At 38.3% G+C, this 26,933-nt stretch overlaps 1 protein-coding gene across 8 annotated transcripts in view; it reads left to right on the top strand.

The window, feature by feature from the left end:
• Nrg3 (neuregulin 3) overlaps positions 1-26,933 on the top strand; it is a 985,750-nt gene that overhangs the window by 946,587 nt on the left and 12,230 nt on the right. For all 8 annotated transcript variants that reach the window (XM_026780001.1, XM_026780006.1, XM_026780003.1 and 5 more), the window contains exons 5-6: positions 4,738-4,840; positions 11,939-12,065. In XM_026780001.1, coding sequence (XP_026635802.1) covers positions 4,738-4,840; positions 11,939-12,065 — 230 coding nt within the window. The remainder of the gene's footprint in view (positions 1-4,737; positions 4,841-11,938; positions 12,066-26,933) is intronic.

Genomic DNA, 26,933 nt, shown 5'->3' on the forward strand with positions numbered 1-26,933 from the left:
AGAACATCATCACTTGATCACAGCTGGGTCTCAAATTAACTTTAAGCTTTTATTCTTTTAATTTCACTCTTGATTTAAACTCGGAATTGGTTTCATTGCAATTCCTAGATGACTTTTGACTAGATTCAAATATCGGAAATGTAACAGGTAGATTATACATGGAAATCACTCATGTAAGTGGGAACAGCCTTCTTTTTACTGGATTTTGTTTTAATGGGCATCATTATCCTTCATATTCAAAATTGTTATTGGTAGTGGCAGGATGGGATTAGCTGCCTTATGAAATTTACATGTGCTTCTGTAATCATTTAGTACAATCTAGAAAGATGGAAAGCTTTGGAATCATTTGTTTCTAAGATAAGCTTACAAATGTGGGGTAGAAAGCATGACAGTTTTTAAGATTGCAATATGACCCTAATAAGGTCTCCATGGCACATTCTGCATCCGTTTACTTTGATCATTTAAAGATTTAAAGTGTTCACCCCAGCCTGTTAATCCACATAACTGTCCCTCCCCCATTTCCTGGGAAAACAGAAAAACCTAAAGTTTTTCTTAAGTTGACTTTACATTTTTCAATATTTTAGCCAAAACCAGCAATTAAGATGTAAATGAAGCCTAGGAAGAAGGGATGCTTATGAAGCATTGGTTTGAGATACATATTCACAGGATAAAGGATTCAAAAGTAGGCCATCAAATTTAAAGGGAATCCATGGCAGATGGTCTCAGAGAAAGAAGTAAAACAGCCTTTTTCCATGCCAGTTTTGAGACAGGTGTGATGGGTTTGCTGCTGCAGTTAGCATTGCTGAGAGAGAAACATCACACAACAGGGGCTCATTTCACAGGCTCCTGGCAACATCTAGGGGCATTTTGAGACACTCTCAGAAAATCCTGGTGCGAGGAGTTCTGTGTCCTTCAGCCAACCCATAGCCTGCATTCTGGCCATGAATTGCCATCAGCTCCAAGCAGTCAGGCCAAACAACTGAACTGAGCAGCACATCAGTGCATTTGGGTGGTCTGTGAAGAGAACTTTGGGAATACAGAATCAGGTCAGGTGGATGACAATGCCCCAGCTATGGGAGGAGCCTAGCATCAAAGGAAGGGTGGGTTGTGCTCACCTCAGAACTGAGCCAGTCTTCAGAGCTTGGGAAAAGTTATTTTGATGAACAGAGGTACTGCACCTAAGTGCATGTTAAGGCAAGAGCCAATACAATTTAAATCAGGCCATTTGCATAGACAGAAATGCTTGTTCATATGCTCGGTTAGGCTGCTGAGAAGGGCCATTGGAGGAGCTGGAGAAACAATACCCAGACAATGAACAAAAATAAAAATCCGGTGTCATTAGCCAGTGAGGCTTATAGCATAGTGGAAGATATTTAGATAGGTATATTCAATTTTTTCAATTTAGGAAAAAAAGACATTAAAAGACAGAAGAATATACTACAGAGAGACACAGAGAGAGAAATTGAGAGAGAGGCAGGCAGGCAGGGAGGGACAGGGCACAGCAGGCATCAAGAGGTAAAACATCAGACATTCTAGGAAAAAATAGATGTCACATTAAGCACTTTTCATATTCAAACCTTGTGATATTGTTGTTACTCTAACTAGGAGCCATTAGCTTGCTTAATAGTGAAATATGTATAATAATGGGTATATGCATATATATAAACATAGTGTACATGCGTATGTATGACTTAATTTATATAATATAAATTTATATAGATTGCTGTGTGGAGAATGGTTTGTGGGAGCATAATTTTAAAAGGAACTCAAAGGAGCTTGGGTTTCATTTTATACTCTGAAATTCTTTATAGTCTCAATATATTTCCTATTTTAATTTATTCCCCAGAATTAATTTTTTTACTGCTATAACTGGGATGAAATGAACCTTGCCTAAAATATTTAATATGGTACAACAAGCAATAATTATATATATAATTATATATGTAATGATATGATCATTGAAATTAAGATAATGAATACTGAAATTAAGATAATGAATGTGTCTATAACTTAAAAAATTTCTAACGTTGCTCTGTAATCTTTAACCCTTCGCTTCCACAGACAGAAGATAATCATTTCACCTATCTGTCACGTACTTCCAATTGCTTCAGTTTTGTGTTGTTTGATATAGATAGCATGGATCTGTGTATGACATCTCACTTTGAGTGAATTCAGATTCATCTATATTATTGATTATTTCATTGATTAGTTTCTCTTATTGTTGAGTAATGTTCTATTGAACGGATATACCACAATTTTTTCACTGACCTATGTATGGGTGTTTGGAAATTTTTTAATGAGGATTAGTAATAGAAATATTTTGTAAACTCGCATACAAAAGAAGATCAGTTTTTTTTTATTAAAGCTGGTTAAATGCCTAAGAATGAAATGCTTTCCTCATAAAGTTGGTATATTCTTAACTCTGTGAAGATGTTTTTAAAATGGTATGTCATATCTATTAAAAATTTATGAGTAGTCAAGAAAGATCTATGCTCTATGTCCTTGTAATGGCATACTAAGCCTTGACTTCAGTTATTTTATTATTAACCCCACCTTCTCACCATAGTTTATTTGAGATTCTTTTATGTCCCATGGATACTTCTTTATCATTCTTAAATTTTCTGAGAATTTATTATCAGAATAGAATTTATTCAAAATTGCCATCTCAATCTTTGGGTGTTTATTTTAAGTCATGAGAAATTGGCTTATATTTTATGTTCAGGTCTCATGATAAGTGTTTCAATTCCTATTATTTTCCAAGACAGTGCTCCTCTTACTTTGTTTCTACTATGTACATGTACAAGAATTTTTTTTCCTTTCATCCCTGTGTACTATAAACATGCTAAGTTCACCTACCAATGCTCCTAGCTCCTTTTGTAGATTCCAACAGGTGACCACAATATCGGAAAAGATAATTTTTTCATCCATTGCTTCAAATGGAATGGTTTTGTTTCTATTTTTCCCTTAGAACATTGACTATAGGACAGTGTCCAGTAGAAGTGGTGCAAGTAGGCATTATCATTCACTTAAGGTCAAAGTGTTCAAATTTTCATGATGTTATATATTTATCTATTACACATATGTGTATGCACTAAAGCTGTTCTTTGTTAGATGAAAATTTTCCTTCTGTTATGTCTACTTTGGGAGAAATTTCATTAAAATTTGGTAGGCTTTCCTAAGCTTATCTATCTATCTTTCTATCTATCTATCTATCTATCTATCTATCTATCTATCTATCTATCTATCTATCTATCTATATTTTAATGATCAACATTAAATACAAGTAAACACATCTTACCAGATGTGGAAGAGTCAGCGAGTCACATGCTGAACACACTCCATTCAATGCTTTCTCAAGGGTTTCCTAATCCAAAAGCACCACAGTCACCCTGAGGACTTTTCCAAAAGCAAAAGTCTGTACACACTGAGGTGTGCTATCCCGTAACTCCCCAGGAACAAGTGAAGGTGGCCTGTACTCTCATAGCTTTCAAGGTGACTGAATTGCACACTGTAGTTTGAGGAACCACTAACTAAACTAGTCAAGAGGGAGGGAGGAACTGAGGTTGAAAAGAAATAGAGAAAGGGAGCAAATGAGTGAGGAAGAGTGTGCTAATTTTTTTTGTGTTTGTGTGTGTGTTTTACTCTAGAATGTTGGAATAATTTCTCTACACAGGCCTCATTTTTCATAGGAACCAAAATATCTGAGAATAAGGGAAGTTTGGAGGGGTCAGGTGCTTGAGTATAGTTGAAGTAGATGAATGAACCTGGTCTATTCTTGGTGTAGTATAAAGGTGCCGTTGTGATGGTTATAAGTTTCTTGAATTTTTGTGTGGCAATGTTGCCAAATAGATGACTGGGTAAGTACATGGGAGCAGCTGAAGAGAGCATTTGCAAATGAGTTCCTGATTACCGCCATGTTCTATGCTGTTCCTGTGTTTAAAGAGAGAAATAAAAACAAAAGGATGGGAATTTGCAGACAGTTCTAGAAGCTATGCAAAGCTCTTAATAAGATGGAAGAATTGTTTTACTAAGCCTGTTATAGAAAAGGATTTGAGTGTAAATTGTAGCAACTGAAGAGTGAAGTAGCCGTGTGGGCACATTTTGTAATGGCAAGAGATAAGGTACCATGTTGGTACAGAGGCTGCTGTCTACTATGCCAGCACATGGGCACTAAGATAGCTACCGATGTGGTGAACATAATATTTAAATAAATACTGGTAATCTCTTTCATAAAGTGATGAAAATACCAGAGTAGTCGAAAGAGGAATAATGGGTAGATCAACAAGGACCAAACAAAAATCAGACAGCACAGAGATCTGAGAGCCACAGAATGAAAACTCAGTTGTTGCTGGCACCAGAAAGTACGGAGACTCTCACCTTCTAGTTCTTTAATTAGGGTCCACCACAGTTTCCAGAACCTATGTTTCTACAATGTATAGAAGTTATAAAATTCACTTATAATATTTATCAAGTTGTTATATGTTTGAGCAAGAGTGCTTACTTATTTGACTGTACAAATACCAAAAGGCAATAATTAAAAGCAGTAGCAGTTACTGTATTGATCTCTATAAAGAAACCGAATCATAATAAATTCCTCATGTTTTTCTCCTATTCACAACAGGAACAAAAAGAAAGCTGGCATTGAAAGACCCCTACCAGCTCAGAAGTACGAGGATGGAGATTGCTGCCTGTGAACTCCACTAGCATCCATTCTAATTCTGTTTTTCAAATTCACAGAGAGTGAAGACGTTTATCAAAGGCAGGTGCTGTCAATTTCATGTATCGTCTTTGGAATTGTCATCGTGGGCATGTTCTGTGCAGCATTCTACTTCAAAAGCAAGTAAGACCATTTCTCTAGTGATTAAAGGTTACATCCGAAAGAAAGCTCTTTTCTTTTATATTCTCAATTTCAGCTCCAAGCAGAGTGGGGTTTTGCACATTGGTTCAGCAGTGATCTAGAGAGAATTAGAGTATTCTATGGACCACAATGAATGTAGGCAGTCATGTGGGGGGAGGGCATTCTCAAATACACATTTTGGGAGGTTTCAGATACACAGTGATTGCACAACTTGATCACATGTCTTCATAAAGGCTCAGTAGCTTCCATGAAAGGGCTAACTCTTCTCAGTAGGAACTAGTCAGGGGATTGCCTGCTATGAACCTAAATGCTATCAACCATTGACAATAAGAAAAGTCTTTTCCCAGAAAAAAAAAGGAAAAAAAAACCCACAAAAGTTTCCGTTTACTTTCAAAGAGATTTTGCCTTGTACTTATAAAATTTAAGACACATTTAATGAGAGAACACCAAAAAATGTGCATTCATTCACAGTTTGGGATATAGAACTAAAATATGCTCTGATTTTCACTTGCCAAGAAACTATCTACAGATGAAGGGACTTATAATTGAAAAAATAGAGTTAAAGATATATTATATACATAATAATATGTTCATAAATCTATATTTTTATAAATGAACATAGATGAAATTATTTAGGGAAATGATGTCATTTGTACTTGAGAAAGAAGTTGGAGGTCAAAGTGTTAGTCTATTGGGTTCTTGAGTCTTAAGACATTAGCTCCAGTTACATGCCTGCAGCCTGTCTAAAATCTCAGTCAATGTGCAATTGTTTTCTTTGGACCACTGTTATTCTGTCCATTTTCTCTTCCAAAACTGGGCTACTTTCCAGATACAGTTTATAACCCCTCTCTGTAAGTCATACATGTCAATTTTTAAAAAGAGCTACAATTATGACTTTAAATAAAGACTATTGAGACATGACTACAGGATTAGTGACTATTATTTAAACAAACTTTTAAAAATGCTTTTAGAATTTCAGAACTACTATAATAATAGTACAGAGAATTCCTATGCACTCTATACCTCATGCCCCCATTATTAAATCTTATATTAGCATGGTATCCTTGTCACAATAATGTCCAATAATTGTACTGTGTAACTAAAGTCCATACTTTCAGCCTTCCTTAGTTTTTGACATAATATCTCTTTTTCTTTTCTTACTCAGGCTCTTATCCAGCACACCATATGACATTTTCTGCCACATCTCTATAACTATTGTCATGTGTGACAAAGGTGATATCCAAACATGTGCCAGTCACACAGAGATTTTAGTGGTTAACTTTCTGTCCTTGCAACTTTCAAGTTATGCTTTCATTGCATTTTTCAAGTGATGTACTAGTCAGCTTCTGTTGCACTAGCAAAGAGGTGAGAGGTTGAAGTTGCAAAGCCTTCTTTGGACTCAGTTTTGTTTGTTTTCATCCAGAATTGGTTGGTCTCATTGCTTTTTGTGACAGGGTATGGCAGGACATCATGGCTGTAGTGTGTAACAGAGGAGGGCGTTCTGCCCCTTGGCAGAATGTGAAGAAGAAAAAAAAAGAAGGGGTTGTGTCCCATCTCAAGCTCCCCTTCAAGGGAATACCTTCAATAACCAGAGAATTATTTTCTAATAGGTCTCCATTTGAAAGTCTCCTTCATTTGCTCTGAGACAAGATTGGGACTAAGCCAACACATAGGCCTTAGAGAACATGTACTAGATAATATGGGAATTTATTTTAAAATATTAAATTGTGAAAGGAACAAAGTACAAAAATTACAAATATGGTGCTATGACACCCAGGAGTTCTCATCTAAATGTATGCTATAAACTATAGTGCTTAATTGGCTTATATAGTCTTCTAACTGATGGCAAAGCTGCCCATAGTTGGGAGTTTCCCTGCTCTGGTGGAGCCCCAGTGAGGCCAAGTGAGGGCACTGGTTAAAATATTATACTAGCCACAGATTCATTTGGATCTCCAATTTGACATCAATTCATGTTGCTAGGAATATTTCTTCCTGCTTTCTTTTTTTTTTTTTGGCAGAATATGAATTAAAAAACACCTTACAGAACTTGAGGAAGAGCTAAATGAGATGACGCTGTGAAGGACATTGCTTAGTATTCAAATCAGGATCACTTCAGAGAGGTTTGGGTTGTTCATATTCATTGCTTCCCACTCTAGAACTTGGAGGCTAGATGGCTGCCAAATTTAGAGCAGCAGTCTAGTCCACAAAGGGTAGCCACACCCAGCTCGACATTAGGAGTGTCAGCTTTTAGGAGCTATGTACGAGAAAGAAATTAGGTAGTAATATTATATTTACAGGACATTAAGTAAATCGCTGTGAAGACAATGCTAATCACTTACTCCTAGAGTACATAGTAGAGTTGTAGAACATTTAAGCAAAAGATTGATTATAGACATCCTAACAATGAAAACAAGCAAGTACAGGATTTGTGCGATCAGGGCCATCAGTCCTTCTCCCTAGACAGCAAGGGGGCTCTGAGACCAACATCTGTTGCTGGGGGCACAATGAGGAGTCAGCGTGTTTCATGGTAACACTGTTAAATACCAGATTCCTCACTGGAGACTTAGAAGACCCAGATGATGGATGACACACTGAGATGCTCTGCCCCTACCTGCCTTAGCTGAGGAGCTATTGGCAAATCATGGGTTCTGGGGGAAGAAGAGTCAGTTTTCACGATTGCAGTTCCTGAGAGGTTCTCTCTGTTCCTGCTCCCGTCAAAGGTCCTACACCCATGCACATACAGGAAGCACTAAGTTGTCTTGGAAGGTTAAAAGAGACATGAACTTGGAAGCAAAAAATGGTGGGAAGAGGATAGAGGAGGACTCTTCAGAGAGGTATGGGGTGGGTTTGATCAAAATGTATTACAGATATGAATATTAACTAAAGTAAAAATAATATATCAAAATGTATTAGAGGATGAATATTAAATAAAGTAAAAATATGTTGGATAATAGAAAAAAAGATATATAAATGAGTGTATATAAATAATAAAAATGAAAGATGTTTCTGACTGGAATCATATTTCTCATCAAAAATCATCCCAGGTATGAATAGTATATATTCTATTTCAGATGCGGTCTCCCTCCTATCAAAACTGAAGGTCCACTTTTAGAACACACATGTTTTTCTTGTGGATTCATGGATTCTGCATTCCTTTTCCCTAATATTAGAGATAAAAGAATCAGCTTGATATTAATTTTAGTACACAGAATATGGACATATAGTATATATAATACAGATGTATCAAACATATATGGATGTATGGATGTATGCATGTATGCATGTATGCATGCATTTGTTGTTAGTTTTGGAAGCTCCAGTTCTAACTGGATGCTAAGGCACGTTTCACTGCTCTCCAAATGAGTTCACTTGAGTTACATGTTTGATAGACTGGATATGGCCTTCTGCATAGAGAGAGCAATTACTTAGTCAAAAGCTCCATGCTCACAATCATTTATTTTCTACTTCCCATCCCCATGCAGATGTTGCTTCTCTGCTCTTTTCTCCCTGTTCTTGTACACTTTGGCACTGTGCAACCTCATCAACCAGAAACTCAGCAACTGTTCCTGCTCTAATTGGTGGCATAAACCTGGGAGAGTGGAGCCTCTTGAAGTGGACTAAAGTCTCGTTCAATAGCCAACTCCATTCCGGGCTTCAGACAATTTATACTTTGGGGGTATTTTGTGGAGTAAGCAAGACAAAATAAGCAAAGGTCGCATGACTTTAAGCTGCATATACCCAGCGCTTAAATAATAATCGATGATGGGAAATCTGAAGTAAACCCACTCCTATTTACTACACCTTGGAGGGACACAAAAGCACATCCCTAGAACAATCCACGTTATAGAGGAACACCAGTCACAAGACTTTTGTCTTGTTTTCTTGGAGTTTCCTACAAGCTTTCCAAATACTCTTTCCACAGCTTTATTCATGGAGAATGTTCCAACAGGCAACCTCACATAGAAAGTAACATTGTGACCAAAACAATAATTGAGGTGGATAGCATGAGGTGGCAGAAATGAAGACGTCTTCCACTCAGAGAATATTCTGAGGGAGATGACTGAATTCTTCAGCACTGCCGAAAGGTAGCTGAAAGGAATTCTCATTTCCAGTAGCCCACATGGCCCCATTATAGCTGATGTGATTGATTAACTGAAGCCTTTACCTTTTGCTCACCTGGTTTAGTTAGAAGATGAAATCTTAAAGGAGTTGCCCTTTACTTTGAACCTACCCAGGAAAGAAGGACGAGGTTGGTGGCACCAGTCTGTAGTTAGCTGAAAATCAAGCACATGGCTCAACCCTAAAAGCATAATCATGGAAAGGAGAGGAAATTTTTATGGGTAGAGAAGAGTTATAAAAATTGGGGAAATAGTGGAGGAACCTGGGAATTGGTTTTGTCAGTAAAATGTACTCACACTATAGCAACCTGATTCTTCCCATGTGCTGTGGTCCGAGTAAAAGATTCTGGGCTCACACGGATGCTCTGATGTGCTGTGGTTGTCTTCATCAGCAGTGGAGGTCTTTGTCCTCATATTGCTAGCATACAATACAGGAAATTGCGCTCAGGCAACCTGCACTGAATAATCTACCTACAATAGCAGGTCACTGTAGGTCTCTGGAAAAGGGGAGCAAAGATCTCACTGCATGAGATTCCAGCCTCTGCCACTACACAGTACCCATTTCTCCACTTTCAAAGGTGCTGACACCACACACCCAATACAATTTCAGAACACTCTTCCTATCCCAAGGTCTGATTCCACGGAAACTCAGGCTGCATGGCATCCACGACTCTACTACACACATCCTTTCTGCGGCATTGCACCGGAGATAACTAAAGCTCAGTAGCCTGATAAGTTTGGTCCTGAATTTGTTGTACTGGTAGCATCCCACAGTGCATATACAGACCTTATAGAGAGTGGTTGTTCTCAGAGAGGACAGCAAAGCAGTCAGATATTAATCATTTTCTCTCTTCCCATTTGCTAAAGGGAGAAGGAAAAACAAGCAAGCAAACTCCTTTTACCTGTGAAAGAATAGGACCAAGAAAGAATGGGACAAGAAATATCCAAAGGCAGATTCCAAATGGAAAAAAAGACCATTTACCCTGAAGTATTGCTAAGTTAGGCTGGCATGAACACGGTGTAGAAGGTCAACTATAAAAGGATTCAAGAAATACACCCAGACATTCTATGAATATTATTTCTTTAAAACCTTATACTTTCCAGTTTCTGAATTAGGAGATTTCGGAAAAGACAGTGTTTCTGTCTTATTTCATAGATGTAACTGTTGCTTTGTGCTAAGCCTTTCACTGCTTGGGGCTGATTTCTTTGGCTAGCACCCCTCCCGTACAATTTCCTGTTTACTTCTCACATGAATCCCTGTTTTTGTGGCTGCTGTTTGCTTCTTACACGTTCATGAGATGAATTATTTTTATAAATAGGCTATAAATTCCTTCTTAAGAAATAGATAATTTTAACCGCATTAAAGCAATTGAGAGGGTTAGACCAAAAAGTTCACCCCCCACTCCACACACAAATAATTGGAGAGATTAAAGAAATGTTTAAACAGACAGCTACTTAACACTGGGGTTTAAATTCAAAGATGCTCATTACCTTCAGATCCTTTAAAAAAGTATGCCGGTGTTGTGTGAGAGAGGCAATTAATACAATCTTTCATCTTTGGGGCAATGTCCTCAATTCTGCAGCATCCTTCCGCAGCACTGACTGTGCTGGCTAACAGGAAGAAAAAGAGGTACACTTTGCCTGTAGCTGCCATGGTATCCCTGGGAGACAGTGCTTATGAATTCAACCTAAGTAAAGGAAATGGGTTGAAGGAAATTACTTAGGTTGAATTCATAATCACTATAATTGTGAGAAAGCTGAAACTGGTGGACGGCAACTGGAGGTCGCGGTCTCATGTGTCAGTCTCTCTGATAGCAGAGCCCACGTCCTGAGAGCTGCTTGCCTGGCGAGCTTGCTATGTGAGCTGCATTTTATCAGGGGATCTCTCCTGGGCTCAGAACAGGAGAAGCAAACTTTAGAAAATGATCGTGCAATTATGTTATGAGTCTAGGATTGTGGAACCCTGGAAAAAGGAAACTAACCAGAGAGTGTTTGGTCCACCCTTCTGGTATAGATGTTGAATGTTATAAACAATAATCAATGTATGCAGACAAGGGCACATTTCTTGGGAGTCCACAATCCAAGAACAATCTCAGCGTCCCCTTTAGAAGCTGAAAGGCCATATACAAGTGGCTTGGCTGCTCTGAGCTTTGATTCTGAGTAGAGGTTGCAGCACTGTTGAATGGTTTGAAACCCTTCTCATCTAAATAACCTTTAGCAAATGACTTCATTTCTTTGTGCATTTATTTCTTGGCATTCTCTTCTATTAAATGGGTTTAGAATATTGCCTCATTGCAAAGGCTTATTGTGGAAATGAATTTTAAAATTGAGTGTAATGGACTTTAAAAAACATGTTGCAAATTACTGTGTAAGCATTAGCTCGTTAATGGTTAAGCCTGTTGGAGAACGGATATACTCTTCAGTGGTAGACGATTTGCCTCATCTACATGAGAGTCCAGATTTGACCTTCAGGAGCATCTAAAAAAAAGTTAGCTATTTTCTTACTTGACTTCCTCATAACTTAAACTCTCCAAACAAAGTAAAAATAAAATATACTCATTAACATATGAATAAGCTACAAATATATATTTGCCAACAGGTTAGCCAAATCCTAGCTTCAGATTTTAACTTTGGGTATTTCTCTGTGAAATCTCTATCATTTTATACATGAACACTTCATGTTAGGGCTTGCTTATATCCATGGAGTTTCAGGTTAGCACAACACATTGGAATCACGTCTCTCTTTTTAGAGTTTGTGAACCCATCTACGATGAGTAATCCCAAACTATCCCCAGTCAGAGGTATTTCTCTATGTGGTTGAAAAGGAATTAAGAACTGTCTCTGTGGCTCATACTACCTATCTAGCATTAACATGTGACAAATATGAATTCTGTGAAAAGAGCTATAAAAAATTAACAATATATATGTATGCAAATACTTATCCATATATTCATATCTGCAGGAAACAGGCTAAACAAATCCAAGAGCAACTGAAAGAATCACAGCACGGGAAAAACTACAGCCTCAAGACGTCCAGTACATTGTCAAAGTCCGAGAGCCTGATGAAGAGCCATGTCCAGCTGCAAAATGTAAGCTGCATGTATCCACATTGTTTTTGTTGTTCACCTTAGAATTTTAGGTACAGAGGCCATTAAGGAACCTGTCATCAGAACTGTGGAGTTGATTACCACTGTAGCAATTCTTGCTTAATTCATCTTGCAGCTGTGTAAATGTGTGTGCATGTGCGTGCGTGTATGTGTGTGTGTGTGTGTGTGTGTGTGTGTGTGTCAAATACTAAATTAGAAAGATGATTCTAGTCTTTTGTAATAACTGACTTCTGACATTGATAGGGCTTTTGGTTGTTTGTTCCATAAACTACTTTCGGTCTTTACTTTGTATCAGAAATATGGCAGGAATACAGTGTCATACTTCGAAGGCTGGCTCACATCCAAATCAGGTTATGAAGGGCATGAAAAGTTCATGGTTAGGGTTAAAAGAGAAATGAGAGTTGTCATCACATAGTCACTTCTAATAGCAGGCCTGCTGCTGTGTGTGGGACACAAATCTGGAAGCTGAACACATACTCTGCCTGCTTCATTCTTTGAGAAGTACTTTTAGTCATTTTTGAGATACATTGCAAAGTAGTGGATTAAACACAATGAGATGCTATCTAACACATGCCGAGACATGCCTTGTAGGGTTAAATCTTTGCCCCCACATGAGATTCTGCTTCTAGTTTCTGAGGCTTGAAATGAAAGAACAAAGGCCATGGTACAACCCGGGTGTTTGAGGATAATAGGCTATCACCCAGGCCAAATGCATGCCCCTCCAAATGCTTAAATCGTTGAGAATTTGCACATCATTTGTGATTCTAAGAAATCATTACCCCAAAGCTGCCATTATGATGAGTGTAACAGATGTACTTAGCTGATTTAATGTGAAATTCATAAATCTGAATTGCTTCCCAGCAAAGTTTCCTTAAACTTTTCGTGGCAGTGTGCAGGATTGTTTTGTTCAGAAACACGGAGAATGCCTTTGCTAATGATTTCTCATGAGTGTAAGCCCAGCACCTTCAACAGCCACCATGATGAGGATTTCAGTTCCTTAGCAACTGGCCCTGAGAATGATAAACAAAGCCAGACACCTGAGGAAGCAGCAGGGACAGACTGCGATCAGTAAGGTAACATCGAATAGGAAAAGGGGTCCAGCAGGAACTCTACTTAAGTTCAATAGATTCAGCAGTGACCAGACCTGGTAAAGGGCAGAGGAGAGTAGTTAAGACTGAGCAAGGACTTAATCAAAGGTAGGGAATTAAGAGTGTGAAGTGTTGCACAGTGTAAATGTCATCAGGCAGCTGTGTCCACTGGCTAGCCAATATCGGGGTCAGAAATCTACCTTCCCACAGGACTGTGATACAGAGCGCCTATCCTTCCTGGTGACTGCATTCCAAAGAAAGGCCTCAATATCCTCATGAAAAATACTTGTGAGCTTAGGAGATCTGCATTTTTAATTTACTTATTTATTTATTACTTATTTATTTTTATTTTATTTTGATTTTTAGAGATAGAGTGTCTCTGTAGCTTTTTAGAGCCTGTCCTGGAACTAGCTCTTGTAGACCAGGCTGGTCTCAAACTCACAGAGATCTGCCTACCTATGCCTCCCGAGTGCTGGGATTAAAGGCATGTACCACCACCGCATTTTTAATCATGAGTTTTTTTTTTTCTCAGAAAATGCTTTGGGAAGGAAAGCCAAGGAACTGCCATCAAGTATGGTGAGAACAAATCCGAAAGGCCTTTCATGTGTTTTGAGTTCCAGGTGCTCTATGCCGGGAAGAGTCATTGTAGGAAAGCAGAAAAGTTAGTATTTGCTCAGCTCTTCTCATGTGGGGCCAACAATTGGATGGAAACATACCTGGAGAGAGGCTACAGGTTCTACAGCCTACAAGCCAGACTTAATGGAAAGCAGTCAGGTCTGTTTTGGGTATGATTGCCACACACTCATGTGAAGTAACTGCATAACTGTCCAAAAGGTGACCTCACTACAGTCTCTTCATCCAGCCATTGATAATAAGCACTCAGTTTATTTATATTATTATTAATGGTGATATTAAAAGGAAAATTTCATCTATGTGGTCTCCCTTTTCTTCCCCTGACTTGATTAATATGATTCAAATTACAATGAGGAAATGAGTCATCTACGGGGTTCCCAACATTTGAAAGACCTTCAGCACATATGATTTTAAGGCCTCTTCCCCTCTCTTCTGTAACCTACTTGGACCCAGGAAACCTTTGCATTGGCACAGGGTACCACGAGTCTCTACTGTATCCTTTCATCTGGGCTTTAGGGGATGTGCAGATGGCATCTTCTTGTATCACTGTCACTGTTGAATAGGAAAAGAACATGAATTGAAAAATATCTTTTTCACTACTAGGTTCCCTCTGATAGGCTCTACCCAGGAGAGAGATGAATCAGATAAGAGTTTGGCTTGGAATTAAATCATAAATCTAACACATGAAATATTCTGAAGTACATGAGACAAAGGGATGTTTTGAATTTAGGCTTCAGTGTCATTTATACTTAAGGAAAAGAAACTTTGGTATTTCTAGGTGGGAAAGGCAATTTATGGAGATATGAGCAGAAACAATATGGGATTAGTGTTAGGTTTGTTTTGCAGATTTTCGTGTCCTCCTTGTAATGGTCTGTTCTGTCCCTATAAGAGACAAACCTCGCCCACTCTCTCCCCCCCTCCACAGCAGAGAGGTGGGTGGATCTTCCTGCTTCTAGTCTGAGGTCCTTCCTTTTCTATATCTCTCTTCTTCTGCCTCACTCCCTTGCCTCAACTTCTCCCCCTCTTTCTGTTTCTTTTTCTATCTGCCTCTCTCTACTTTCTCCTTTCTCCCTTCTCCCCTTCACCCTTTCATTTTCTCCTCTATTAGCAATATTGAGTGTTCTCTAACTCTCTGACCTTCACACAAGGTGGAAATGGGCTCACATTTTTGGACCTCCACAATTTTTCCTTTACTAATTATAATAAAGCCTGTGCTTTTGCAGCTGGAAAGATGATTGCGCTTGCCTTAAATGAACATCTTTTTGTCTTTTAGAGTTATCCATCTTTGGTGTATGTATTTTAATCACACGTGTCTACATTTAGGTGCCAAGGGAAACAGGATTAAACCCATCTTTGACTGTTGACTTCTGTAAGCAAAGGGTTAAGGGAGAAAGTACCTTTGGGTTCTATGTCTCTGAGTCAAGCTTTCGTCAAGAGAGTTCATCTGTAATTAGATAACTTTTCATGAATAAACGTGCTCCTATGGCCACAATCTCTCCTAATTAAAGAAGTGGAGGATCACCAGGGTTGGGAATGCCCTTTTTAATTGGTTTTGAGTTTTTTTTAAAACTATTTCTAGCTGTATCAAAACATATTTTTTATCAAATACGTCATCTTCAAGAACTCCTGGTAGAGTAAGTTAGATGTTTGTACATGTGGATTTCCTTTCCAATAGAAAAACCTACTCCACCTCTGGAGTTTTTTCCTGCCTTTGCTTGTTCTCAGTGAACTTTAACTCAACTTAGTCCTTATGGCAAAGGAATATTTTGAGGTCATGAATTCTAGCAGCCCACCACTTATGTGGCATTTCAGCAGAGTTCTAGGAGATAATCAGTATAAATGGCTGAACAAAAGTTTGGAGACCAGGAGACAATGAGCAGGAAAGTAGAGCAGCCAGCATGGCAGAGTGAGATAAACCAAGTGACTGCATCCTACACATTTCTGGCTGCCACTCAAGGGGTTAAATGAGCCAGGCCCTTTAATTCTACTAGATTGAGGTGAACAAATGTCTTCCCACAGGGACATGTCAGCTTCAACCCTAGGAGGCAATGTGGGTGACTGCCAGTTTTGTAAAGTCTTTATGAACATTTCCTATGCAAATTTAATAGTCGAAAATAGCATTCTTTGAAATTTGTACACCTTTATTTGATAGTAAAACAAAATCTCTGTCAATATAGTTCTGGTCAAATTTCCTCTTTGGTGAACTGCGTGCCCACAACCTTTGCTCACGGTTTTATTGTAGGAAGCAAATAGCAACTTGACTGCCATTTTTCACACTGTAAATTGAGAGGAACCAGTGACAGAGAAGAGATATTAATTATTCCTTCAAAATGAACATTTGTGTGACTTCCACACTATTTTAGAAATTCATAAAAGGAAGCATGCTGGGAGTCTGTGCAGTTGAACTTCTGGGTGGAAAAATGCTAAAGCGCAGTGGTGCTAGAGGTAATTTGGAAAGCACGTTTGCCTTATAAGTTTACATATATGGACACACACGTGTGCATGCACACACACACACATACACATTTCATTTCTGTCAAGAACAATGGGGCAATACCAATGCCAATGACACATTGGTAAATATGAGTGTAGTGCAAGCAGTCTTCTCAGGAAAGGGTGTACCACATAACTGCTCTGGAGGAGTAATGTTTATTAGGAGAATGGGTCTTCAGACTACAATGGAGCCTTGAGGTAGGAGAGAATATGTAAAACAATATATTTAAAACAATATACAGTATATTTAAAACACATCAAACAAGGCCTTATATGAAAAGAGAGGCTTCTTTTTACAAACCAGAGAGAAGTGCCATTAAGATGGATAGGTAAACAGACAGAAGAAAAGAGCAATTGCTCTTCAGAGTAAGAATTATATGAAAAGAGTTGTTAGCTCCATGTGTATAGTGTGGTAGGCTTATGAAGAGACACTCCCATTCTGCTGGACTAATAGTCAAATTCTCTGCCTATTTTCAAAGATTTTAGGAGATAAGTGAGGTTCCATACCCCAAGCATCAAACTTGGTAAGTAAGTAAGCCATACTGTATACCATGTGGCCTCTGATTCCAGGGGTAGAGGAGTAGTTGGCCATTGTAAAAACTCTGAGATTGTAAGAATACACAGTTGCAATTGCTGACTTCCCATCTCTTTGTAGCAGCAACTTCCCATGGTGTGTGTGTGGGGGGGTGGGGGCTTCAGGTGAAAGTGTGCTGACTTCTTTAATGTCTGTGAAGTCACCCATAAATTTGAACTGGTCTGGGAGCTTGGGAAAGTCACTTCCATTAGCAAGCTAGGAAAGCATCAGGCAAGTATGCATCTGTATACGGCAGTGGGGCAATGGGCCCTCATGGGCTCTCAGCAGAGGGTAGTTTGTCTGTCTACCTCATTTGGCAAAGTCTGGAAACACTTGTAAGTCTTGGAAGAAGAGTGGTGCTGGAATACAGTGGACACACACCAGGGCCTCTGAGAAACATCTTCTAATGTACAAGCACCTCCCATAACCAAAAATTCTCTTTCCAAAATGCGTCTACTATCCCTACAGTTCATTAAGTATTTATGGGAAATATTTCATTCTACAGTCGTTTAACAGGAGGTGAAACACTAAGTCACATGCTGTTCTAGACATAGTGAATTCTGGCTACAAAGAAGAGTACAGTATCCCAGAAGTGACTCCAAAGAAGCCATCCTTTGCCTCTGCTTATACATAGATGATTTGTGACTTAAAGGTGAATTATTCTCATTATTTGTGTTCTGGATGCAAGTCACTGAAAATAGAGTCACGACTTACAGAGGATAGAGTTACAACCTACAGAGGATAGAGTTGTGACCCACAGAGCCATCGAGACAATAGCATGAAACTTCTCAATGGAGTTCAAGGATCAGATAGATACTCATTAGAAATGGGGAGATCTGTTCTCACACAACACCAAGAAAGCATATCATAACCACAAAGAAAGGTAAGAACATTATATAGCCACTTTAAAGACAAGTTTATGGGTGAGAGTAGAAATTCAGTAGGAATTATGGGGAAATCAGGACCCCCTCTTGGGGACCTCTGTCTCATTAGTAAGAGAACTTAAGTACAGACCCAAAAGCTAACTTGAGTATAATTTTATTAGAGTTTGAAAGAAAAACGATGAAGTGGGAAAGCTGTAAATCTCAGACTAGAAGGCAGAGATAGAGAATAGGTGGGCCCAAATGGAGGTCAGCCACATGATGGACAAGCAGCCTTATGGCAGGAGTGGGGTCCTGGAAAAACAGGGAACTCTGAAATATCAGGTAAAGCAGGCTTAGAAAAGAGATGGAACTAAAAAAAAGGAAAGTCAGTGTTTCCTGAATAATTCTGAGAACTGGGTTGCCTTTCTAAAAGCTGTGGCTTGGCTCTGTTAAGTGACAGAGCTAGGGGATGGAAATCTGGGAAGGAAAAGTGCATTATCCTGTTGAAGGGATCATTATTCCTGTAGTGCTTGAGCATGGCTTAAGGTGGCAGTGACCCTCATGGGGGGGTCCCATAGATCATTATTCCCTTAGTGCTTGAGCATGGCCTAAGTTGACAGTGCCCTCATAGGGGTGGTCCCTTAAAGGATTAACCTGCCCAACTGGAATGTTGAGCTTCTACTCAGTCAGAGATTTCATTCTCTTGATCAGAAGGAAAGGTTTCCTTTGGTGACCTCTAATGCTGTCATGACAGTTAAAAGACAATACAGAGTGCTAAGACATACAAAGAAAGAATGCAATACCTAACACATTTGTAATAACTTACAGGAGAGTATTCATTCAGTAATGCTTATTTAATATTTACTTGTTACTGGGACAATACCCATGGTTGGTGACCTCAGAATATAAAGAGGCCAATAGTAGAGATGGATATGTATTAGGTTTGGGTGCGAAAGAGGTAAAGGGATTGGAGATAAGCAAGCTTAAGTGATACCACCTGTCAGTTGGGGGATTTATTAATGTAGCAGCTGGTCAGCATGGCCAGAGTCAAAAATAGGAAGCTTTAGTTGCACCAAATGGGACAAGGGATCCACTTTAAATGGTATCCAAGGAAAGTGTAGGTTCTGCATCAACAGAAAAAATCTTCGCCAGTATATGTCTTACGTGACATTACAGAGGTAGGGAAGTGGGGTGAAGGGTTTCTGACAGGAGTTGTTCTTGTAGAATAGAAGAAGGAAGCTTGGTTAATGCATGACTGGTAAACTTGATCTGCTTTTAACCCCTGGACAGCGCAGTAGAGTTTGGTTCACTACTTCTCTATGTAGGACCTGTTTTTTTTTCTGACAATATGTAAGTATATCCTATTCTATAATATGACCATTAAAAAATATGGGGATAACCTCTGAATAATTTCAAAGGGAACTTTAAAACCTCCTTCATGCCAGTAATATATGAATTGAGTGAAGAGAGTAAGTTGAAGTCATTGGCATTTCTTGTCTCTTTAAGCCGGAAGTCATTTCTTTAAAACATTTATTAATTTTGAGGAGTTCCTCTTGAAGCCTGAGTTCTTGCTCAACATATCAAATACTAACTTACTGAATCATGCACTCATCTTTACATCCACATACAAATTAAAGAGTTAATAAATATCAGCAAGCACTTGATGAGTAGTCACAGTGAGTCAAAATTTCCCTCACGGATGAACTGACCCTGTCCTAAGGGCATTCACTCATTACTACAGGTGATATCTACTAAATAATAACCTCTCAAGTGTGAGATCTAAGGTGGACTGATAGCTTCAGCCAGTGAAATGAGGGTGCTGTGGGAGCCTCCAGCAGGAAGGCTGAGGCATTGATACATAGAAAAATTTAGCTCTCTCCAAGAAGAAGCCTTAGCTGCAGGAGGCATCTGGCTGAGGAAGATGGAAAGCAGACTTGTGTCTGCAAGAGGGCTCTAGTTAAAATAGTTTGCTTTAGAGGAACTCTGGGGAAAGTTATTAGAGTTCTTACTATTAAGGCACACAAGCACAAAAATTCTCAAAACAACAACCAAGTTGCTTTGAATTGCTTGCATTTTTTTTTTAAATAAGGGCATGCCCTTGCAGTTTTCCATCTCTTGGCTCCTCAGTTATACTGGTAATAAAGAACTTTGAAACATTCATAGATGAGCTAGGAGCGGTGTTGGAAGACATGCATTTAAAACTGTTCTTCAAATAGCCTCCCTCCCACCTTTCTGGCCCGGGTTTCCAGAACAGGTGATTATCTGTTCTGTCAACATTGCTTTCCAAAAGAGGCCCAGCTTTTATTTAGTCTCCCGGCTCCCACTGCGTGTAGCACCGGGCCTGGGAACAACAATGTCATTGCTCTGCTACCTATACCAGCCTGCCTAATTTGACAGGCCTATTGATTCCTGCACAGCCCCAGCAGTTCGTTAGGAGCAAGGCAGCAAGGGGGCAGAGAACAGTGGAAGGCCTCTATGCCCACAGGGAGCATTCCACATAGGAGGGTGATTAAGATGAGGGCTTCCCCCCCACGAATCTACACTGTGTTGAAAGTAAATCATTCAGGCTCATGCTGAGGGCCAGCGAGTGGATGGCTGAATGTCCTTATTCACCTATAAATGGCACTCTATGTCTTCTACAAAATGAGCCTGTAAGAAAACATAAACACAAGACCATCAGGGTCTGAGGCAGCGAAAGCGCATGGAACCTACTACCAAACTTAGTGACACCTTAGAGAATATTCACCGGGAGATCCGGACAGGCAGCTGAGCAAAGCACTCAAATGTCGCTTGAAAACAGATTTGAGAGCCAAAGGCAACAACGTGCAAGTCTTTAGCCCCTCCCTAAAGCATCAGGGGAAACTCAAATAAATGCTGTTAATATAGAACACGTGACCAAAGGCGCTGATACTAGGTAGTTACGGAAGGCTTGGTAGAGAGAAACTGGCAGATGGTGGTAAGCACTTCAGTTGAGAGTGAGCTCTCAACTGAGATACCTAGAAAGCGAAGTAGAGACTAAGTTCTGTCTTTAGACTCTAGATTTCATTGCATGTGATTATGTGTCTTTTGTTGCTTGTTTGTTTGTTTTGTGTATTCCCTCAAGAGTACATTTTGACCTACAGAGAAATTAAGAAGATGCTACTAATAGAATTTTCACATAATCTTGCTTAGTTTTTCATAGTGGAAAATAATAATTTCTCAGTGTACACTACAATGCCAAAGTTGTAAAAATTTTAAAACTCAATACTTATAAATGTTTATTAAATTGTATCATTAACTGAACCCAACTATTGACTGAAATATGAAATACCTCATCATTTATTTAATTCATTCTTTGTTTATTATTTTTGTTTGTAGTATAGCTTCATCCAGGGAGCAGCTTTGTTTCTGTAGCTGTCACCCATCTTTAGCTTCTCCTTACTCTTGTCAGTGTATCAGCGTTCATCTGACTCTGTTGACTTGGGCAGGGCTAGTCAAGATTTTGAAGAATTCTCCTTGCATGGGGTTTTCTTGGTGTGTTCCTGGTGGTGATATTGGATGTTTTCTCTGTGCAGATGCACCTGTTTTCATATCAGGCATACACACTGGCAGTCTGATGCCTCAGTGCTGATGTTACTCTGCTTTGCTCCTGAGGTTGTATTTTTTCAGGTTCTCTCACTGAGATGCAGATACTCCCTTCTTCCCATCTTCTACACAGAATACAGAAGTAGTCATCTATAGCTCATATATAAGTAATAAGAAGATATTTTTTTCTGATTATACAAAATCTGCATGAGTCATTTGGATATTCAGGCCAGGGCTTGGTTTGTTCTCATCCACTCATTTACATATTTAATAATCTTTATACCAACTCATAAATACACATTCTATATTTAGATTTATAATGCAAAGAGTTAAATACTGTAACTAGATATTTTTAGGGAAAATTATGTGCTCCAGAAACCAGGAAAAGCTTGATGTGGCCACCCTATTCAATATGCTAATTAATAGGTGGATTTGAAAAATGTATAAGAAGGGGATTTTTTAAAAATTTAGCTGTACTGATAAATAAATAAATAGATAAATAATAAATAAGTAGATAAATAAATAAATGAGCCCAGTTATTCCACACTAGCCATGGATGTACAGGCATGAACTTTAAGAATAAATTCAAAAGAGAAACAGGGCAAGATCAAGGTTAAGTGTTCCTGGTTCTGGTGTAGCCTTTAAGATTGTTCTGTCGATTCAGGTTTCTCAAGGTGATCTGGTGAAGTGTTGTTGCTCTCCTGGCTGCCAGTGCTTGAGCGGATTGCCTCTGGTCCAGGGGCCAGCCTTGCCCTAATGGATAAGGACACATATGTGCAGTAGAAGGATCTGTCCTGTGTGCTCTGCTGCTTGTGAAGTCCAAGGTGACTTCAGGATGAAGACAATGAGTTACCCCTGTACTTGGGCCTCAAAGTAAGATGGAGTAAGTTAGGCAAACACTCCTTGAGTAATTAACATGTGAAGAGATAAGCGGGTGTCCCCAAAATAATAGAGACAGACAGAGAGTGAAGGCAGAGAGTTCAAATGAGAAGGCGGGATTTTTGTTTGCTTGCTTGCTTGTTTGTTTGTATTTACAAAATACAGGTTTTACATGCCCATTTCAAAATGATTTTATGTTGTGATCAGGGTATTTAGCCTTTGTACAATAGTTCAGTTGCCTGTGTCATTTGGATAGTAACTATCATCAACTGATCAGCTCTTGAAGTATTTGTGTTGAACACTACAGGATATTTCAGGTTTGTCCTGATAATCTGTCCTAATCATATAACCAGACTTTCTCCTAATAGCATCCCTTTTATCTTGTTCAAGACAAGATCTGTGAGCTACAAGTGTTTCTTGGCAATGAAATTGTTTTGCTTATAAGCCCTCTTGGCAAACAGATCACAGACAAACGCACAGCTATAATTTTTCATATAACCATCTGTATCTAAATTTAGCTAAAAATTCCTTCACATATCCTTAATACGTATCAATCACTGCCTTTCATCCAGCCCCACCCAGTGCTCTAGGAAAAAAACCTGACTTCAGTAAACTCAGCCATGTACATAATTTTTCTTCTACAGGACAAATATCAGTAGGACCCAGAATTTAATGTGGCACCTGTGTCATGTGTCTGACATCTAGACAGTACTCATGTGCAGGTCTTACCTTAACACGTTGCCTAAGGCTGTATTCCTGCCCTGTGTCTACCTCCCGTAACTGCATCGTGACATACTTTTAAGACAGGTCTGGTCCTCTCATTAGAAACAGCATTGTTTCGTAACACCACCATACACTTACATGTTATTAATGATATTAATACAGTTCTGTTTCCTTAACAAATCTAGGCTTTTGATGTTAATAATTTCCTCTGTAAATTTTGATAATTTTCAATTGTTGAAGAAGTTGGTTACGTTCACTAAAGTGTGAAGTTTTGGAGACACTGCGAAGCTAGTTTTTCATAAACTCACTGGTGCAGTGAGAATGGTCTCTCTTTTTATTTTTGTTGATAACTTATGATAGAGATATAAATTAACATGCATGTATCATTTAAAACTGTCAAAACTTATTGAATACTAATAAATTCCAAGGTAATATAGTGGTTATTAGCAGCAGATTGACAAAAACTCTCCTTTGTTGGTTTGAGCAATAATGGTTGCCATTGACTCATACATTTGGGTGCTGAATAACTAGGGAATAATATGATTTGAATGGATTAGAAAGGTTTGAAGGTATGGCCTTATGGAAGTGGGCATGGCCTTGTTGAAAAGTGTATCACTGGGGATGAGCTTTGAGATTTCAAAATCCTATACCAGGCCCAGGTTCTCTTTCTCTGCCTATGGATCAAGCAGGTGTTCCAGCACCTGCCTGCATGCCACCATGCTTCCTGTCATGGGTAACAGACTAAACCTGTGAAACTTTAAGCAAGTCCCCAACTAAATGCTTTCTTTCATAAATTTTCTCACTCAGGATTTCTCTTCATAGCAATGGAACAATGACTAAGAAGTCCTCTTTCCTTGAAAGTCAGGGCTACAGGAATGCATATTCTTTTATTCCAATATCAGTTACTAATGTCTGCAATAAACTACCATGACCAAAAACTTCTTGTGAAAAAAAGAGGTTATTTCTATTATATATCCACATTGCAGCTCATTTTCAAATGCAGTCATGGCAGGAGCTGTGTTTGAGGTACTGATGAAGAAGTCATGGAGGAACACAGCTATCTGGCTTGCTCCTCATGCCTGTCTGAGCCTGCTTCCTTATACAACTTAGGACGAGCAGTCCAGAGATGGCACTGTCTACAGTGAGCTATGCCCTCTCTCATCAAGAAAATGTACCAAAGGCTTTCCCAGCTGGCCAATTTTGGGGGGTCCTTTTCTTAATTGAGGTTCTGTAGTCAGGGTACCATCTCTCTTTATATGTTTTCTTCCAATAGATCTACTGCTCTGCAATTTTATCTTAAATCATTCTAGCATATGATTAGTTTTGTTGTTTACTTTTTCTCTGCAAACTATGCTATTATTTTCTTCTTGTTTTTTATATTTATTTATATTTATTGTTTTATATATTTAAAATAGAAGGGACATAACTGATTGAAGTAGAGGCATACAGTTAAATAGGGGATCTCTTTTTGTGTCTGGTTCACTCAATATGTAGGCCATAGTGGCTTCAAACTCAGTGATCCTCCTGCCTACATCTTCGAAGTACTTTGATTGAAGGTATGTGCCACCACACCCAGACTAAATAGATCATGTTGTTTTCAATTTGTGTGTGATGTGTGAAGGCTGTACTTGCACATGTATGCATGCAATAGAATATGTATGGAGGCTGCAGAACAACTTTAAGGATTGGTCCTTGCCTTTCATCTTGTTTTGAGACAGAGTCTCTCTTTAGTTGTTTGTCACTGTGTACCCTATGCTAGACAGCTCATGTGTTTGCAGAGATGCTCCTTTCTCCACTTCCCATCTCACGAGAACAACAACGGCATTGCAGGCTAAATGCAGTTACTAAAATGAAATACTAAGAGAGAAAACCCTTCTAAAAATAACATTGTGAAAAGAAAGTTGTACTTGCTGAACCAAGTGCCAAGAATTTTAAACAACTGTAATGTAACAATGTCCTAAATAACCATGCTTTATAAATATTATCCATACGCAAAACCAGTTAATAGGTAGATTTCATTCAAGACATTGAACAAAGCTCCAATTTAGGATTCAAACAAACTGAACTAATGGCTCGAGCCTTTTTATGAAAATGCACTGTTCTTGCAAAATGAATGAGTTGCTGACTTACAATGATTTCCTGAGAAAATAAAGATTCTTCAGGAAGAGTTGGCTGATCATTGCTTTAAGATATCCCTCTGAAATAAACTTCTTAATCTGCTTTCTAAATCTATTATAAATTGGTTGTAAATTGGAAAAACAAGCACATTCTACCTTCCACATTTTTAAATGTGAGTGCTTGGCATTTTCTTTTTCAATATTACACATTTCCAGATGGGGATAGCAAATATTTTTCCAGGGTTTTACTTTGTTTCTTAGAAATCATTTTTTATACTTAGGGTAATTGGTTGTAGTTATTAAATAAAAATATTGTCCTGCTTTAATTTATGGATCTTCTGTCCTCATTAAAAACATTTCTGTCCCTTAAGGCTATGAACAAATTACTATTCATCTTATAAACTATTTCCTCATTCAGAGAGTTCATTCATCCAAATCTGAAAGGAACATTGATCTTTTATTTTATAATTAACCGTAATTATGCTCATTGCTACACAGATTCTCTTAACTTACATAATCTCTGAGATATGTTCTTCTTTAATATTTTATTGAATTAAATTAATAAAATCCATATTACTTTATTGTTTATTAAGAAAACTTTTTAAAAAATTAACGCAGTCCATTTTTCTAATATATTTATGATTTTGTTTCTGTATAGTTATTTAATTAGGCTTTTAAAAAAATGAAACTAAAGCAAATTTACTGTTTTTACAAATAGCAGCTGACCCACTTCCTCTTGCTGCATCCCATGTTTTTCCTTCAGACAATGCTACATGTACTTGTCTATCATGTAATAAAAGTGATCAAAATGCCCCAAATTCCTCCAGGGTTGTATGCTGTGCTATTACCTGTACTGTGTACTTTTGAGGTTGTTTCAAAGTATAAATATTTATTACTTGCTGGGTTGTTTTCCATTATATGAAATATCAATCTTTAAAGGTAATCTTGTATAGAAGTACAAAATTGTACTTTACTTGATATTATTACTGTTATGCATTTTATCCCCATAATTTTCAAATTATGTTTTTATCCATCTTGCATGATTCTTATTTTTATTGTTTGTTTTGTTTTTGAGACTACATCTTATTACACAGCCTAGGCTGCCCTCACACTCATCAGGCCCAAATACTGGGATGACAGGCATGTCCCACAACCTCCTCGTGGTCTTTTCTCTGTTGTTTATAAACATACCCTCTTGGAAGTCAGATGGCTGTATTTATTGCTGGTGTGTAAATTTGTCTTTTCATGTTTACATCTAGCAATTCAGGGCTCCTCATCATTGATGTTTTTGCATTTGTCACCGCAATTTTCCTCTTCTGTGTACCAGTCTTTCCTGCTATAAACCTGCTTCAATAGTTTCTCCTTTTTTAATAGTTTCTGTACATTTATGTTCTGGTCATAGCACATGTGTATTGACCAGTGTCAAAAATTAATTAGCGTTCAAAATTCCTTACTTTCAACAACCAGGGTGGAAGTTTTGTATTTTATCCTTATCTAGGACTGAGGGCTCTAATGCCATGGTAAAGCATGTGCAAGGCTCCAGATTCAATCCTCAGCACCAAAATAAAAAAAAAAATTAAATTACACTTGCTTTCCTTAATTTTTTCCCTTCTTCTTACCTTTAACCTTCAGTTAAATTGAAATTAGATGCCCTTAAATTTTACATGTGGTCTAAAACTGAGATTTTTTAGAAGGAATTTCTAAACTACCCCAAGCTTTACTTTTGGATTCTTTTTTCTCTCCTTCCTTGTGGTCACACTGTTTCCCTTGTCTATTGTTCCCAAGTCATTCCTGGATTTTATGTAAATATAAGCCTCTAAAGAGATGCTACCAATTGGTTAGAGATAAACTCTTGAGTTAAAACATAAGGGCCGTTTTTTTTTTCTTGATTTCTGTTTCCTTTCTTATACTTCTAA

This window comes from Microtus ochrogaster, chromosome 6 (genome assembly GCF_000317375.1).
Source record: "Microtus ochrogaster isolate Prairie Vole_2 chromosome 6, MicOch1.0, whole genome shotgun sequence".
Taxonomy (NCBI): domain Eukaryota; kingdom Metazoa; phylum Chordata; class Mammalia; order Rodentia; family Cricetidae; genus Microtus; species Microtus ochrogaster.